General features: G+C 39.4%; 2 protein-coding genes across 2 annotated transcripts; both read left to right on the top strand.

Moving 5' to 3' along the window:
* LOC8065740 (probable peroxygenase 4) lies at nucleotides 5125-8845 on the top strand. Its single transcript, XM_002438130.2, has 6 exons — nucleotides 5125-5388; nucleotides 5606-5719; nucleotides 6341-6426; nucleotides 7823-7917; nucleotides 8149-8274; nucleotides 8444-8845. Exons 1-6 carry the CDS (start codon nucleotides 5301-5303, stop codon nucleotides 8592-8594), a joined length of 660 nt encoding a protein of 219 aa, XP_002438175.1. The 5' UTR covers nucleotides 5125-5300; the 3' UTR covers nucleotides 8595-8845.
* Nucleotides 9751-11682, top strand: LOC8061513 (probable peroxygenase 5). The gene is made up of 6 exons (XM_002438129.2): nucleotides 9751-10146; nucleotides 10320-10457; nucleotides 10550-10635; nucleotides 10724-10818; nucleotides 11043-11168; nucleotides 11320-11682. Exons 1-6 carry the CDS (start codon nucleotides 10062-10064, stop codon nucleotides 11474-11476), a joined length of 687 nt encoding a protein of 228 aa, XP_002438174.1. The 5' UTR covers nucleotides 9751-10061; the 3' UTR covers nucleotides 11477-11682.

Below are 16428 nucleotides of genomic sequence, written 5' to 3'. Positions count from 1 at the left end.
TCCTTCTACCTTTTACCTAGCTACCTTTTATCTTATTCTTTTAAAAAGCAACGTGTGCCATTGTCGTTTTACCCCATCTAGAGTTGTGTCATTGCTTTAGAACTTAGTCATAAGAAATCATATTCATCAATCATCATAGCCTTATGCTTTTCCAGAGGCTAATAAATATAAATCCGACCTCATAATACTCCCGAGCGGAGTGCTACATCGATATTTTCTATGCATGTGCAGAAATATCCAAAAGACCAATATCCCCATGAGCTCCAAGCCGCATTCGGCGATGCATCCTAAGGATTCATGGTTGTTGAAGATATCTCCTAGGCCGCTCAAGGACACCGCCGAGATGGGGTTGCTGTCGAAGTAGTGGTGCAGCTTGCGCTTGGCGATGAGCATGGCATAAGAGTAGCTTCTCTTGACCTATGAGTAGTGAGTCTTGGAATCAGAGAGTACTTTATGGATGAAGTTCACTGGCCATTGAACCTTTAGGGTGTGCCCCTCCTCCTCCTCCTCCCTCTCAACTACAAGCACCACTCTCACCATGTGCGTCATTGTTGTAATGTATGGGAGTATGGTCACATCCATGGATGGGGACACTTGGCAAAGTGGTCAGGAAATGTTTTAGCCGGTCGAGGGCTTATTGGGCCTCGTCGATCCACTAGAATTGCTCAGACTTCTTTAGAAGCATGTGCAGGGGCATTCTACGTACACCGAGACATTAGATGAAGCAACTTAACATAGCCAAGCACCCCATGAGCCTCTGGGCTCCCTTAAGATTCTTAATTGACTCCATGCTCATAACGACTTTTTGGGTTGGCTTCTATTCCAAGCTTCGACATGATGAAATGGAGCAACTTTTCTAAGGGGACCCCAAAACACATTTTTCCAGATTGAGCCTAATTTGGTTGGCTTAGAGGTTTAAGAAGGTCTCCTTGAGGTTGGCTATGAGTTGTCTAGCCTTCCGGGACTTAACCATGATATCACTGTTGGTATTTATTAATGCACACTAAGATCTATAATTATCTGCAAGCGCACAGATAAGATACTGATGTAGCACTTCACCAGGATGACGTAGCTTTAATATCAAACCCAAAGGAACAGATGGAGGGATCTTGATCTTAGCTTAATCCCTGAGCACAATCAAGGATGAGACACTAGAAGGTTGAGGGAGAGAACTAAGATGGTCTAATTATACTTTTAGGGAGTTTTTGTACTTGCTGATCCACTAGGGAATTACTATGGAAGGTCACAAACATAGTACGAATCTACCACATAACAAAAGGTCTCATACAGATATAACCTATATATGGGAGGTGGACTATATAAGACTCAACAAAGTTGTCACCTTCGCGATCTACCACAGATCTAGACTATAGGACACATCTATGAGTAACTCGAGCCTATGCACCACGCTTACACTATGAATTATATTCTAACCTAGTGCACTAGATCAAAATACTCAAATGAAACTCATAAACTAGAAGCACAATAAGAACAATAAACTTACTGACTAATAGAAGTTGATAACTAAAGAAATCTCTGATCCAAGCTCCTAAAGAACTCGAATCTGCAGGTACAAGCTGAAGAAGGAGCAGAGACAAGCCCAAAGCTTCCTCTAGATCTTCTACACCTCTCTCTCTCTTATAGTTCTAATTCTAAGACTAGATCTAAACCTAACTAGAGGTGTACTAGTCTTCTTCTTGATTGCTAGGCTCTAGAGAGGTAGTCCGTTCGAGGGACCCCTCTCTTGATCTTGACTGGAGATAATGAATTGAAGTCTTAAAGATGTCTCATGGGGGCAATGTTTTCCTAAACGCTAAACGGTAAACAGTCGGTCACCTGCCGTTTAGCCATTATTCGGGCTAAACAGTCCATTAAACGGGCTAAACGGTCAATTAAACGGACTAAACAGATGATTAAACGGAAACGGTGTATCATTGTGTAGCGTTTACACGGTGTTTAAACGGTCTAAACGGCCGTTTAGGCGAACAGTGCATGGGGGTCTACCTTTGCTTATATAGCCTAGTCGACTTCAAATAATAGTCAAGATGCGTCGTAGAGGTCGGTTGGAAACCGTCGCGCGAAGTTGGATGATAGGTGGGACCCACCTAGGCTAGCTGGCCCCACATGGTCGCCTTCTCCTTTGCTCAGGTGTCCTCTGGAACCTCCCCGTCAATTCTTGTGGAATTCCAACATGATTTGATTTGGTTCCTTGACTCCTACTCTTCCTCGTCTATTTCTGATTTAATCCCTAGAAAAATCATAATTCACCAAAGTTGTGGAATTAGTTAGATTAGTCTCTAAAACTATTGCTTGGTAATGGTTTTGATGTCTTCTAGAGTGTTCCAAAGCGTATCCAATAAGGACTCTCTCGTCGGGACTTTAATTATAATGAATGATATACCCGTTTTGATCGTCTTGACAAGCTCTTCGCAATGATGTGCTCTAATTCATCATTTGAGATGCTTTTATGTATAGAATATCCAATATCTGCAAAACAAGTGAGAATACCAAAACTCGTGGAACTCATTAGGTTTATATCTAATCAAAAGGCACTTTAGTTCATTTTTGTTGGATCTTTGGCATTTGTTGATGGTTTATAATTGGAGTTAATTACCGTTAACAATCACCAAGGTATACCTCTAGGTTTCGACTAATCTTCTCCTTGAAGCACTTGTGCATGCATTATTGGATAGTTGCGGCCAGCGTTCCTCATACCAGAAGGTATTGACACATAGAAAAAGGACCTGAAAGGGGTGATAAAGGAAGTCGTGAGTTGATCAGATGGGTTCATCGTGATCTAGTGGTACTTGGGGTACGCATCCAAGAAGCAAAGGGTTCCACACCCTGCCGTTGAGTCGATGACCTGATCAATGCACGATAAGCGAAAGGATGGTTTGGGCATGCTTTGTTGACGCTTGTGTAGTCGACACAATCCTCCACTTCTCGTTCTTTTTTCTTGACCACGACAAGGTTAGCTAGCCACCACTACAAGAGGTTAGACTTTCTGTGACTACTAATTGTGACAACTACAACCTTTTTCTTGTCATTGTACCCTTTTGTGACTATATGGCTCTGGTGATAATAGGTGGGTCACAATCCCTCTTCTGTGACTAATAGACCCAATAGTCATTGATCTTGGTGACAATTGCATGTTTGTCACCAAGTTATGACCATGATATTTGTCACTAAAGACATCACAACATATTTGCCTTGGTGTTGCCACATGTCCTTTGACATGGTGAATCTAACGTGGCAGATGACGTGGCAAACCTCATGATGAAAACAATTCTCATAATGAATTAGGCCAAATTAGCCCACATGCCATAGGCTATTTTATGGACCATTTTTATTATTTGGGCTTAGCCCATATCATACCAATTATCATTAGACAACCCATTTAAACAATGATCACATATAATACAATTACAAAGCCCATTTTATAGAAAGATTGTCAACTATAAAGTTGTAGGTCTCATCATGGTATACAACTTTTGTTTTGATCATTTCTCCATCCGAGTTCATTTGGACAGTTTAAAAACTTTGAGTTTAAGATTTTCAAATAGAATTTTGGCACTAAAAATGATTTCAAATGGAAAGGTTATCAACTACAAAGTTGTAGGTCTCCTCATGATCTATAGTTTTTGTTTTGGTCATTTCTCTATTCAAGTTCATTTGGACAGTTCAACAAATTTGAATTTGAGATTTTCAAATAGAATTTTGGTAGCATAAATGATTTCAAATGGAAAGGCTATCAACTACAAAGTTGTTGTCTCTTCATGATCTATAACTTTTGATTTGGTCATTTTCCATCCAAGTTTATTGGAATAGTTCAAAAATATTTGAACTGCAAAATATTTGACTTGTAGGACTATACATTTTTTTAATTAATGATGATTACATTCACTCATTTTTGTCATGAGTTATTGTCACAAAGATTAGGAAGTGCACATTGTGACAGTTGTTTATGACTAAAGCACAACTTAGTCACAAACGCTTGTCATCCATTGGAAAATTGTCATAAACGCATCGTTTCTACGACTAAAAAGTGCTTTTATGAAAATTGCCACAGAAGACCCAATCTCTTGTAGTACACTCGGGGTGTTGTACCTCCCTGATGAAGCCTGCTACCTTAGTCTGGCGAGCTCGTCCCAAAATAAGATGACACATATTCCTTCCATTCTAAAACGAATGCACATCTCAATTCCTGAGGAGTCAAACATTAATGTTTGACCAAATACATATAAAAGTTTATTAGTGTTCATGATGAATGGAAAGTATCATTAGACTAAGCATGAAATATACTTGTATATATACTTATTTAGAGTTACAAATATTGACTATTTTCTATATGTATAGTCAAACTTAAGAATGTTTCACTCTTCGAAAAGCATGATGTGCATTATTTTGGGACACTAGATGGCAACGGGTACGTACAACCCACACATGCGAAGTCTAAATTTTACCCGTCGGGTTACCCGTACCCGCACACGGGTAGGAAAATGATTCCATACCTGCACCCGTGGGTAATTTCTACCCGACAGGTAACCCACACCCGCTAGTATACCCAGAAATTAGATATAAATATCATACATTTACACAAAAAAATCATACTAAGCCTCCAACAAGTTACAAACTAATACTCATATGGTAACATCAAATTCATATACATATAGATTATGAGAATTTAGTTAGATTTAGACCAAATTCATGTGTTATATAGGCTAAAATGACAAGGGCGTCTAGTTATTTTGACGGATATTTTTTACCCGTGGGTAGGCGGGTATGGTTAGTAAACACCCACACCCGTACCCGCCATTACCCGATGGGTATAGGATTTTACCCAATAACATACGCACGGGTAGAAAATTCATTCCATATCCGCCTCTTTATTGGGTAAAACCCGTCGGGTACTCGAGTTTCGAGTTTCAGATACCCGTTGCCATCTTGAGAGTAGCTTGTATGAGAAAGCAGATGATTCTGACTGTATGTGTATGGGAATGGGGAAGATTCTGAGTGTATGGTTGTGGTTGCCGCTAATCACCCACCAGGAACACCACATATCCCACCGGCTCACATGCGGCTTCAATTTGTTCCTTGCTTACATGCTCCTCTTCTCCAGAACAATAATATTCGTGGTCGGGAAGATCTACATCAGTCATGAATGAGCCAAGGACTAGTACCTACAACCAGCATGAAGATGACCTCTGCTTCATTCCTAGTTCTTCCGAGAGAACTACTTAAGCCGAGCCATGGGACGCCACCTGCTGTGACGTCTGGAGAAGAAGGAATAGCCGGTGGCAATGGCGGGTCGGCAACGTGCACCGGCAGCAGCTTCTTCATATTTGCAGCCGGTGATGCCAGCGGTTCTGTTTCTATGGGTCTTTAGCTGTAAGTTCTTTAGTAAACGTGGAGTTCTATTATTTCTTTAATCTTCTTAATTATTTCATTTGTTCCCGAAGAATTATGGATTTATTACGGGATAAGAATCATGCTCATCACGTCTGATCTTGGCATAACTATACTCATGCATGCAGCTAGCACAGACAACTGCTGCTCCAAAAAAAAAAAAACTCACATACTGTCACCATATATTCTGTTATGTAAGGTCGGCATGTGGAGGCAAGCATTGATTTTGCCAACATGACTGCTCTTCAAAAGCACGTTGAATTTTTCGACCGGAATAAGGATGGCATTATTACAGCTTCAGAGCTCTTTGAAGGTGAATAATGGCTAAACTAGGGCAGTATATTGAATCAGAGACCTATATAGCTCTAGTTTGTGTTATGATGAGCTGCTTTCTCTGTTGGATCTTTCCTGTCATAATTGAAAAGGGACAAAAGAATCATACTTCTCACTTGGCCGATTGACATATCATATCTAACCTATTATTATGTTGTTTGGACTCGTGCTGATCAAACTTTATTTAAGTTTAATTAGATTTATATATAAAAATATTAGCAACATTTACATATACAAATAAATTTATTATAAAAATATAATTAATGATCTATCTAATGATACTAATTATATGTTATAAATATAAATATTTTTTAATATATTTGGTTAAAGCTAAAAGTGATTGACTTCTCAAAAACAAGAATGAGACGGTACTTCATTTATTCTCCCCTGATCTTTGTCACATATTCCTAAACGTCCATGGGTCCATGCATATGTTACCCTCTACACTATCCATCATGAAAATCTTTGTCACATAATTAATAAAATTCATTCATTATTTCATATATATATATATATATATATATATATATACATTTTAGAAGTTTGATTACCTCATAATAAAATTTCCTATCATACTTTGGGCTCACACTTGGTGTTGTAGGATATGTTGCAATTGGATGTGATGCCGTATTTGCCAGAGGTACAGCCGCATCCATCAGTGCGGGTGTTGGTCCTATAACAAGCCCTGTACAGTCCACTGATCTCTCTCTACGTACACATATTTTTTATTTAATAATTACTTTCTTTGTTTCAAATTATAAGTTATTTTCGCTTTTGTAATTAAGCTGTATTTGCAGCGCATCTAAATATACATTATATCCAGATATATAAATACATATTAAAAGCTATGTATATGTAGAAAAAATCCGAATAACTTATAATTTAGAACAAAGGAATATACTACTCTAATGCATAATAATAGCAGAAAAATATCCATTTGCGGTGAAGTGCGAAGCTTATGCTTGCTTCACCAAATGGATTGATTAATAAGTACTTAGAGTTTATGCATAATTTTTTGTATCATGTTATGTGTGGGTGATTTTTATTTAGAGAGTTTGTCTATGTTATTTTCCATAATGACAATGGTTGATTTTTAGATCAAGATTTTGCAATCACTTTTGACCGTGTTCATAATGGCAGCGGAAGTGGGTAATATATTTGGAAACAGATTTGATCAAATGGTTATTATCAATGATGAAACCACCAGCTGTTTTCTATTTTGTTAGAATTTAAGAATGTTTTTTCTTTCCTGACTTGATCCTAGAGTGTGTAGTACCCAACATGTCCTCTTGCTAGAATTTATATCATCGGGTTCACTTGGGTCACTCTTTAGAATTTATATCACCGGGTTTACTTGGGTCACTCTTTAAGTCGCAATGCTATTTTGTCTATTAGAAAGAGAGGACTAGAATTTTTATGGAGAAAATTGTAGTGAAAATAACAAAAGTTATTGGGATCAACATAACCCTATGGAACAATAGAGCTCCATCCTTGCTCAACTAGCCGTTTATTTCATCATAGTAATAAGAGTGCAACTTATGACCTAAAATCCTTATTTTAAATAACATATAAAATGAGAATTTTGAATAAATGTAGGACTTGCTGATGAGTCAATTCCCATTACGCCATAATAAAATTATAGGTCCTCTTATATATGTGTTTCAGAAAAAGTTTACACCCTTCTAGTGCAACTGATTTCAATCTATATCCCTTTCATGCTGCTCCTACTAAATTCTTGCCATTATCTAACCAAAACATTTTTCCCACAAATTTTCAAATCGTCCTTTTAACCCATCTCCTCCATTCGAGCTAGTGACGGAATGCCGAGTTGGGGCAACATTTTCATATTTTGAATGTCGATAAGCCCTCTCTATCGCCATTTTGTATGTCGATATGCGTTTACAATTTTGCTTGTATTTTGATTCATATGATTTCCATAGCTGTCCACTAAAATACTATTATCCAAAAAAAAAACAAATTCATAAACTCATATACGTATACAAATGAGATTGATTTGTTGATTCACATGTAATAGTAGGAAACTTAAATTCTCCCTGCTTTTTCTTAAAAAGATTCATTGCAGGATGATGCACCACTGCCTCATTCATCCATATACGTAGAGTATATCCATAAAGCAATGCATGGAAGTGATACAGGTGCATACGACGCTAAAGGAAGGTAATTGTACAAGTGACTGAATGCATTAACATCAGTTCACATTATATATACAAATGACAGATTGCATTTGCATCATTACTTTAGGTCAACATTACATGTACAAATGGCATTTACATTATTTATATATATGTCGTACAAACATGCCACACATGACCATAAATAATACAATTTTATGTTTTATTAAATTTTCTCAAATTCACCTGTGTACTAAGCATGGCATGCTTATTGTAGGTTTGTTCCTGCAAAGTTTGAAGAAATATTCACAAAGCATGCAAAGGTCAGACCAGATGCACTAACGTTCGAGGAAATTGAGGAGATGATTCTAGCAAATCGAGATCCATTAGACCCTCAATCATGGTAATTTTTGTAATATGCATTGATTTTGTTGTTACTAATGAGTTCCAACTTGCAATGTGTTTTCTTGGAATAACACACTACACGGAAGTTAAAATATAAAATTCTCTCAATTCATCTAAAATTCTTCCCCTGTATGTAAATAATATAGCCTACATTACAATATATATAGGTCTGCACCTGAAGGAGAATGGGGACTGATATACAAGCTTGCAAGTGATAAGCAAGGATTTCTTCACAAGGACTCTGCAAGAGGCATATATGATGGCAGTGTGTTTTACAAGTTGGAGGAGCAGAGGACGTCTGCAAGAAGTGATATGTGATGGAGTTCATCATTCAGTCAAATGCAATGAACATAATAATAAACATGTACAAAAGTGTATTAGGCAATTAAGAGATTGCTATTTGAATCAAATACTATATTGTACAGTATTTGTTGTGATTTTTGTGTTAGGTGTTCGAGTTCAAAGTATCTTGGGTATATTGTAAAGTATATGAACTAGTATCATGGGTGTTTTCCACTAAAGAATGATATAATAAGCATCCAAGTCGGCTTGGGTTCACTGAAAAATGATATATAATGAGCATATTCACTCAGTGTTTTTCTCTCATAATAAATCAACTAATAATATTTTTCGTCATGGCTTATCAGTCAAACGAACAAGACGAAGCATCTAGCTAAGGCCTTGTTTAATTCCCAAAAAAATTTTGGTCGGGATACTGTAGCACTTTCATTTTTATTTGACAATTATTATACAATTATGGACTAATTAGACTCAAAAGATTCATCTTACGATTTACAGACAAACTGTACAATTAATTTTTGTTTTTGTCTATATTTAATTTCATATATGTGCCACAAGATTCGATGTGACAGATAATGTTGAAAAGTTTTTGGTTTTTGGGTGAACAGAACAAGGCCTAAGGCCCTGTTTAGTTCCCCACCTAAAATTTTTTCGTCTATCCCATCGAATCTTTAGACACATGCATGAAACATTAAATGTACATAAAAAAATAAACTAATTACACAGTTTGATTGAAAAACGTGGGACGAATCTTTTAAGCCTAGTTACTCCATGATTAGCCTTAAGTGCTACAGTAACTCACATGTGCTAATGATAGATTAATTATGCTTAATAGATTTGTAATGAGGTATGTAATTTGTTTTTTATTAGTTTCTAAAAACCCCACCCGACATTCTTCCGACACATCCGATGTGACACCCAAAAAATTTTTATCTCTAATCTAAACAGGGCCTAAGTCGGTTTATGCTCGAGTTCACCCAGATTTTTTTTTAAAAAAATTACAAATAATAGATTCTCGAATAATGCACAAAGTACCAAACGACAGGCAACAGCCACATGACCATGAGTCACCACCACCGGTCATGTCCATTCACACTGCTCTAGTGTCACTCCCATCCTGGTCACTAGTATTTGTTCTGTAGCCAGCCCGGCCGGCGTGCCACACGCCTCCGAGCCCTGTCCGGTCCTGCACAGAAAACTGCCATTTCTTGCCAAGAAAGGGGTGGCTTGTAGGCTCAAGCCTTCCGGACATTTCCACCGATTTCGCTGCACATTCGGCGCCTTTCCTGAATCGGACGGGGCAAGTTCGGCTCACAGTAAAGCGCCGGCAGCAGGCCACACGTACAGCTTCCAGTGATGGTCTAGTGTCGTCTACTCTACCATACCTCTGCACCCATTTAAGCAGAGCAATGTGCCAATGCTATTGCACTCAACACATATCCACACACAACTGGAGAAGCTCAACTCGCCGACGGATCGGAAACAATGGCGAGCCGCCAGCCGCGGCCGGTGGACGCTTCCCTGAGATCGCTGTCGATTGCATCTGCGCTGCTGACATGGAGCGTTTGCTGTAAGTATCAAAACTTCTAGTGCTATTTGACAATTGAGATTCCTTTCAAATTGTTGATGTTTTTGCGATGGCACGCCTATACCGGCTGAATAGCTAGCAGATTCGGCAGATAAATAGGCTCTTGCAGTGAGTTTCAGATATCGATGCTTGCTTTCTTTTGTGTATAATTTTAGGTGCCGCGGTGAGTGTGAGGGCACTACCTGAACCTGACGGTGGTAGCTCCAACTCCAACATGACAGAACTCCAGATGCATGTGTCATTCTTCGACAGGAACAAAGATGGCATCCTCACTCCTCTTGAAACTTTCCAAGGTGTGATCTCACTTCTCAGCTGCGCGTGAACTGTATGGAATTATCCTTTTTTTTTTGTTCATCTATTTCTGTACCTTGGACGATACACACAGGATTTGTTGCTATCGGATGTGAAGTTGCCTTCTCCACCGCGGCTGCATCGACAATTCATACTGCTCTCGCTCCTTTGACCAACCCTGTACGCTCTCTCTCCTTGGCTTTATCCAGTGAGGAAATATTTGTTATCAGAATTCAGAACTCGCAGTGCTTCATTCTTACTGTTGCAGCCTGGTGCACTGCCACCTTACATAAATATCTACGTGGAGTACATCCACAAAGCAATTCATGGAAGCGACACCGGCGCCTACGATTCCAAAGGAAGGTAGAAGAAATACCTTGTATTCAAACTTACCACTAACACACAACTTTGAGTGTTAAGCTGAATAACAACCCTGCATTGTTGTCATTAGAAATATTAGCATTTACTAGCGCACAATTAGGCACAAAACAGACTAAAAAGTAGAAACTACAAGTCTTCGTTCATTCCTACAGAAAGAGGGATACAAGTGGGAATATTATTTACCACTGTTGTGTTCCTACTTCCAGGTTTGTCCAGGCAAAATTTGACGAAATATTTAAGAAGCATGCTCATATCAGAAAAGACGCCTTGTCGCTCTTGGAGGTAGAAGAGATGCTCACAGTCAACCGGGACGTTCTTGATCCTGCATCATGGTATTGTTTACAGAATACATACAAATATATAACTGCTGCAAAGATACTCATCAATTTAAAGAGGCTTGTTTGAGAAAAAAGAGAGAGAGAGAGGTGATATGTTTCAAGGCTAGCTATAGCGCTGACATCTCACAAGAGAATAAAAATGCAGGGCTGCTGCTGAGGCCGAGTGGCAGCTGATCTACCAGCTAGCCCACGACAGGTATGGGTTTCTTACCAAGGAACGCGCGAGGGGCATCTACAACGGCAAGATCTTCGTTGAGCTTGAGGAACGCATCAGCAGGAGACCTCTTCACAGCAACGCATGATATCTATCATTAATTTGGCAGCTGCAGCAACTTGTATGCTTCACATGATCACAATTAGGCAGCCGTGGTAGTACCAGCATCTTGTATACTGGAATGGAACCTGATTTCTATACGACTTTACTACTGGAAACTGAAGATTTCCTGTCGGTTACCAAACCGACAGGACAATGCCATTTACCGACAGAAAAAATAGTTTTTATTTTTCCTGTTGGGGACCCGACAGAAAAACTCCAACAGGCCTAGCACGACAGGGAATAAATGTTTTTCTGTCGGGCAAACTATTTTCCTGTCGGTTTGTTATTTGCCTTGTCGGTTGACCACCCACAGAAAAAATTCGTTGTCGACAGGTTTAGAATCATTTTTTTTTTCGAAAGGTGACGACAAGGAAAAGCAAAAACCGACAAGGAAATACATTCTCTATCGGATGGGGAACGACAAAAAAACAGAACTTACACCAACAGGAGAACAATTATTTTTTCCGTCGACCTTAGCCCGACAGAAAATAAAAATTTTCCATGTCGACTCTCCACCGACAGGAGAATTCAAACAAACTGACAGAAAATAAAAATTTTCCATATCGACTCTCCACCGACAGGATAATTCAAACAGACTGACAGAAAATATGTTATTTATAATTGTATTCACCAGACCAGAAAAGAATCTTATTCACAATTCCATACTATTCAGCTAGAACACAAATATATTGCATCAATTTGTCATCATCCACATGACATACAGATTAGAAGCCCACAACTAGCATCAATAGCTACAATTAAGATGCTCATAGTTTTTGCATCCACAGCTACATAATAAGATGTCCTAGGTCTTGCATCAACAGCCACACAAATAAGATGTCCATAGGTCTTGCATCTAATATTTTTACAAAAGTAGTAGTTGATTTCTCTTCCCAAAAACTGGCATCAACTACTTGGCTGCACCTTTACTATCTAAATGTTAGCAGTGGCATGTACCAACAGCTTCTACAAACACAAAATAGCATTATCAGATTGTGATGACTCCAATCTTCATACATGGTTTCCACAATGGCGGTCCACTATTTCGAGTGCAACTCGGCGTGCGTCATTGTCTTCATCTTGGCCATATGTGGCGTTGTCATCGTTAGTTGAATCCAAGCCAACATGAGAAGAACCAGTGCCCTATATACGAGGAGAAATATTAGTTAGATTGGTAGAGAGTAGTAGTAGGAGTAATTTTCAGATGCTAATAGCAGCCAGTAGGTAAACACATTCAATTTTAGTCCAGTAGCTATGCAAGAACATACAGTAATTATAGGTAAACACATTCAGTTACAGTCCAGTAGCTATGCAAAAATAGAAAGTAGTTATAAGTGTATGATAATAGCACTGGTTAAAAATCCATTTTGAGGAGAAATCTGTAGTGATGTCAACTAAGTCCTCGTCCATGGGAACTAAACCAATGCAAATATCTACCTTACCATTAGTACTCAATTAATTCAATTTAAGTCCAGTAGCTATGCAAGAATCAAGATGAGGCCACTTCCTCACTGGTGCACTGCATGTTGCCATTCTAAATACCACATCAAAATTATAGTCATATATAGTCGTGAAAATGCAAAAAAGAGAGGAGCTAATCAGCTGGCCAGGTAAAATAAGGAAAAATTGTCATGTGTTTTCCAGAAAAGATAATAAGTGGGGCTAGCTATACTCACAATTGCTTGCGTTGCTGCTGCTGATGCCTCTGGAATTTCATGTTCCAGTCCTAAGCGTCGATAAAGTGCCTGAACAAATTAAACATTTCAGATTTTTGAAAAATGGTTGCCACTATCAGCACACATACATACCTTTGTCAGATCTATAGCAACTTTGCCTTGCTGCATGGCGTCATCCTTCTCTTTATGTAGCTTTGCATTTTTCTCGTCGTAGTTCTGCATTTTCTTTGGCCAACATTCGCACGGAAATGGTATTTGATTGACTCACATTATTCTCCTTTGCAGCTGCTCGGACATCAGCTGCCCTAACAGCGCCAAATCCTATAGCAAAGCGCCCATGGGTGGACAAACCACCTGACATGTCGTACAACACCTTTGCATTCAACTCTTTCTCATGTTCTGGACCTTGCCCTTGTTCCACGTCTTCCATATCCTGATGCTCTCCATGCTCCCCATCATCTTCATGTTCTTCATTCACCTGTGTAACCTTCTTAACCCCTTCTATGTAGCCATCCTACAAGCATGATATTACCACAGCCACAGTCAACAGAAAACAAGTTGCAGCCATAGCGACCTCTATATTACTAAATGTCTTTGCAGCCACTCTAATTTAGCAGACCTACTTCAACTATGAGATGAATGTATTTTTTCATAGCCACAGTTAGATTTACTTACCAGGCGTTGTTGTGCTTTGTTGCTCTTGATTGGACCACAATTACCATTGCTATCGATATTTTTCATGCCCGATTTCATCGCAGAAAATGCATAAATAGGAGTTCCCCTATGTTGTCCAAACCTAAGTCCCTACAAATCGAAATAGTTGAGGAGCAGCATCGAAATAGACATGTTTACATATGTATGCTAATATTAAGCCAAAGATACACATCCTCATAACATACCAGAACTTGTTGTAAGGGTCTATACCCACCATGGTTTTGAGCAATATCATCGAAACTGGAGCGACATTCCTGTCCTATCTTCCGTTTTGTCTTGAACTCCTCTGAGCACCAATAGGCACAAAGAATGGGCCACACTGCATCATTGAACCAGTCCAGCCTGCTGTTGGGTATTTTAAACGCAAACAGAAAAATCCGCAAGCGCACGGATACCGATGTAGCTTTCACCCGGGAGTATTCCAGAGTATCGATTTTCCACAGGGAACGTGAGTGTACTAATTAAGATTCAAGATCGCCCAAGGATAACTATATAATTATTTTTGGTGGGAAGAGAGGAAGTTTCCTGAGAGTTCTCTAGTTGATCTAAGAATCAAGAATTACTTCAAGATTATCTATTTCGGGACATCAGAACACTAACCACAGAAAGAGATGAGAAGGGGGCTAGGAAGCTCTGACTACGGTCCTACAAACACCGATCCGAACGAGGTGGAATGCGTCGACTGTTAGGGCTGTCACTACCCTAAGGCTACCACAACAATCCGCAGGATTGGGTACAATTCCAGGTAATTGCAAGACTAAACACCACGTCTAATCTATTAATTACTACTCTAATGTTGCAAAGATTAGAGCACTTGATGCAAGCGGGAATCCAATAAATAACTTAAATGTAAATAAAAGTAATTAAAGGACTCAGGATTATGAATTGAAGAACCTGGAGAACGATGAAGAACGAACCAGTTGCTGCAAAAGTACAATGTTGAGGAAGATCCGACAGATCCGGCTCCTCCTCCGCTCTCCTCTTCTCTCTCCCTATTTTCTAGATTACAACTAGAACTAACTAGAACTAGAACTAGAACTAGAGGAACTAGAACTAGAACTAGATGAACTAGAATTAGATCTAGATGAACTAGAGGTAGAACTAGAAGAACTAGAGGGATCCTCTCTACTTGGATGAAGAATTGAAACCCTAGCTTTGATTCTGTAGAAGAGGTATGCTCTCCAGGGGCCAGGGGGCCTTGCTTATATAGTCTTTTCAGATGAATCTGGGCCGTCGGATCAAACCGACATTGATCGTGTGGTTTTCCTTGAAGTATTAGGTCGGTGGAGCATGATCTCCGAACTTCACTCTGATTGGTCCCGGGGGGAGGGCGGGCGCCCAGTGCCCGGCTCCGTTACGTCTCTCGTTCGCTCCCGTGGCTTCTGGACTCTTCTAGATGGTAGAAAATTGTACGACACGTTAATATCTCTATGTAAACCCGACGTGTGGGCCTTTCTTCCGTATTTCCTGATAACCCCGTGCAGAAATAGACAAACACCAAAACTCGTGGAATTCTGTCAGATAAAACCCTAAGTCTAGGTGTTGGTTGCATTTGGATCCTTTTCTATGATTAGTTGATGGTTAAATGTGAGCATTAAGGACCGTCAACACCTGCCCACCTTGTACTATTCATATTCAAGCTCTATCGTGCGAGCTATTGCATCATTTATACTTTCATCCCTTTTTCTATAGTATGCCTTTACACAATCCAAACGGGCTTGATGCATCATGTCCCACACCCTTTTCTTCAAATAGATGTCAAGAACACGATCTGCCTCTACTTGAAGACGTTCTTCAACTTCAAACAACCGCTGCATGTGTACAAGGAAAACCACATAAACAATAGAATGAACTGACAGTAGAATTGTGAAGGCTCGCTAAGAAATTCAAGTTCTTATGTAAATATTTTTGAAAGCATAATGAAGTCCAACATTGTTGTGACACATGAAAATGAACCTACAAAAAACATGCCTCTTACCCAAAATTCATGGAGCACATGTTCTCCCTTTGTCCTGCCATCTCTATCCACACTACCCAGAAAGTAATCAGGCCAATCTAGAGCTGGTCGCTCCCTGATTAGTCGACCATCCTCTTCCCTCTCTTCAAGCAAACCTGGGTACTCTCTCTTGATAATGACACCAAGCTGAGTAGTGTATTTGTAAGGGAGCTTGCAGTTGTAGTTGACATAACTAAATTGCCTGTACATAGATGACAGATGCTTTTATAAAACTTAAAAATGGAAGCTAACCGTACAAATTAGTTGGTAGTGTACTCACGAGTCACCACTTGGTATAAGAGCCACTCGGCCAGTTGGTGGAAGTGGTTTTAATTTGGTTCTCTTCCCCGGCGTCCTTCCTCGTTTTTTAGGAGGTTCTACTTCGTGAGGGCCAGCAGGTCTAGTCCTTTGTGAGCCATCAGTAGTGGTTGTTCCTTGAGATGCACTTGTTTGGGTGGTTGTTCTTTCAGAAGTGTCATGCCTCCTAGGAAGTCGATTTCTATGTGCATGACAAATTCCACGAGCCATCTCCAAAGGAACAGTGAGTTAGAA

The sequence above is a fragment of the Sorghum bicolor genome, chromosome 10 (assembly GCF_000003195.3).
Source record: "Sorghum bicolor cultivar BTx623 chromosome 10, Sorghum_bicolor_NCBIv3, whole genome shotgun sequence".
Classification (NCBI taxonomy): Eukaryota; Viridiplantae; Streptophyta; class Magnoliopsida; order Poales; family Poaceae; genus Sorghum; species Sorghum bicolor.
Note: the sequence above shows the minus strand (reverse complement) of the source record. Positions and strands in the feature narration are given on the sequence as shown.

Bases quoted from the DNA above. Each gene is read 5' to 3' on its own strand.
- LOC8065740 (XM_002438130.2), top strand. From the start codon at position 5,301: ATGGCGGGTCGGCAACGTGCACCGGCAGCAGCTTCTTCATATTTGCAG. The intron at 5,720-6,340 runs GTGAATAATGGC...TTGGTGTTGTAG, and splicing joins AGCTTCAGAGCTCTTTGAAG to GATATGTTGCAATTGGATGT. The intron at 7,918-8,148 runs GTAATTGTACAA...TGCTTATTGTAG, and splicing joins GCATACGACGCTAAAGGAAG to GTTTGTTCCTGCAAAGTTTG.
- LOC8061513 (XM_002438129.2), top strand. From the start codon at position 10,062: ATGGCGAGCCGCCAGCCGCGGCCGGTGGACGCTTCCCTGAGATCGCTG. The intron at 10,636-10,723 runs GTACGCTCTCTC...TTACTGTTGCAG, and splicing joins TCGCTCCTTTGACCAACCCT to CCTGGTGCACTGCCACCTTA. The intron at 10,819-11,042 runs GTAGAAGAAATA...TCCTACTTCCAG, and splicing joins GCCTACGATTCCAAAGGAAG to GTTTGTCCAGGCAAAATTTG.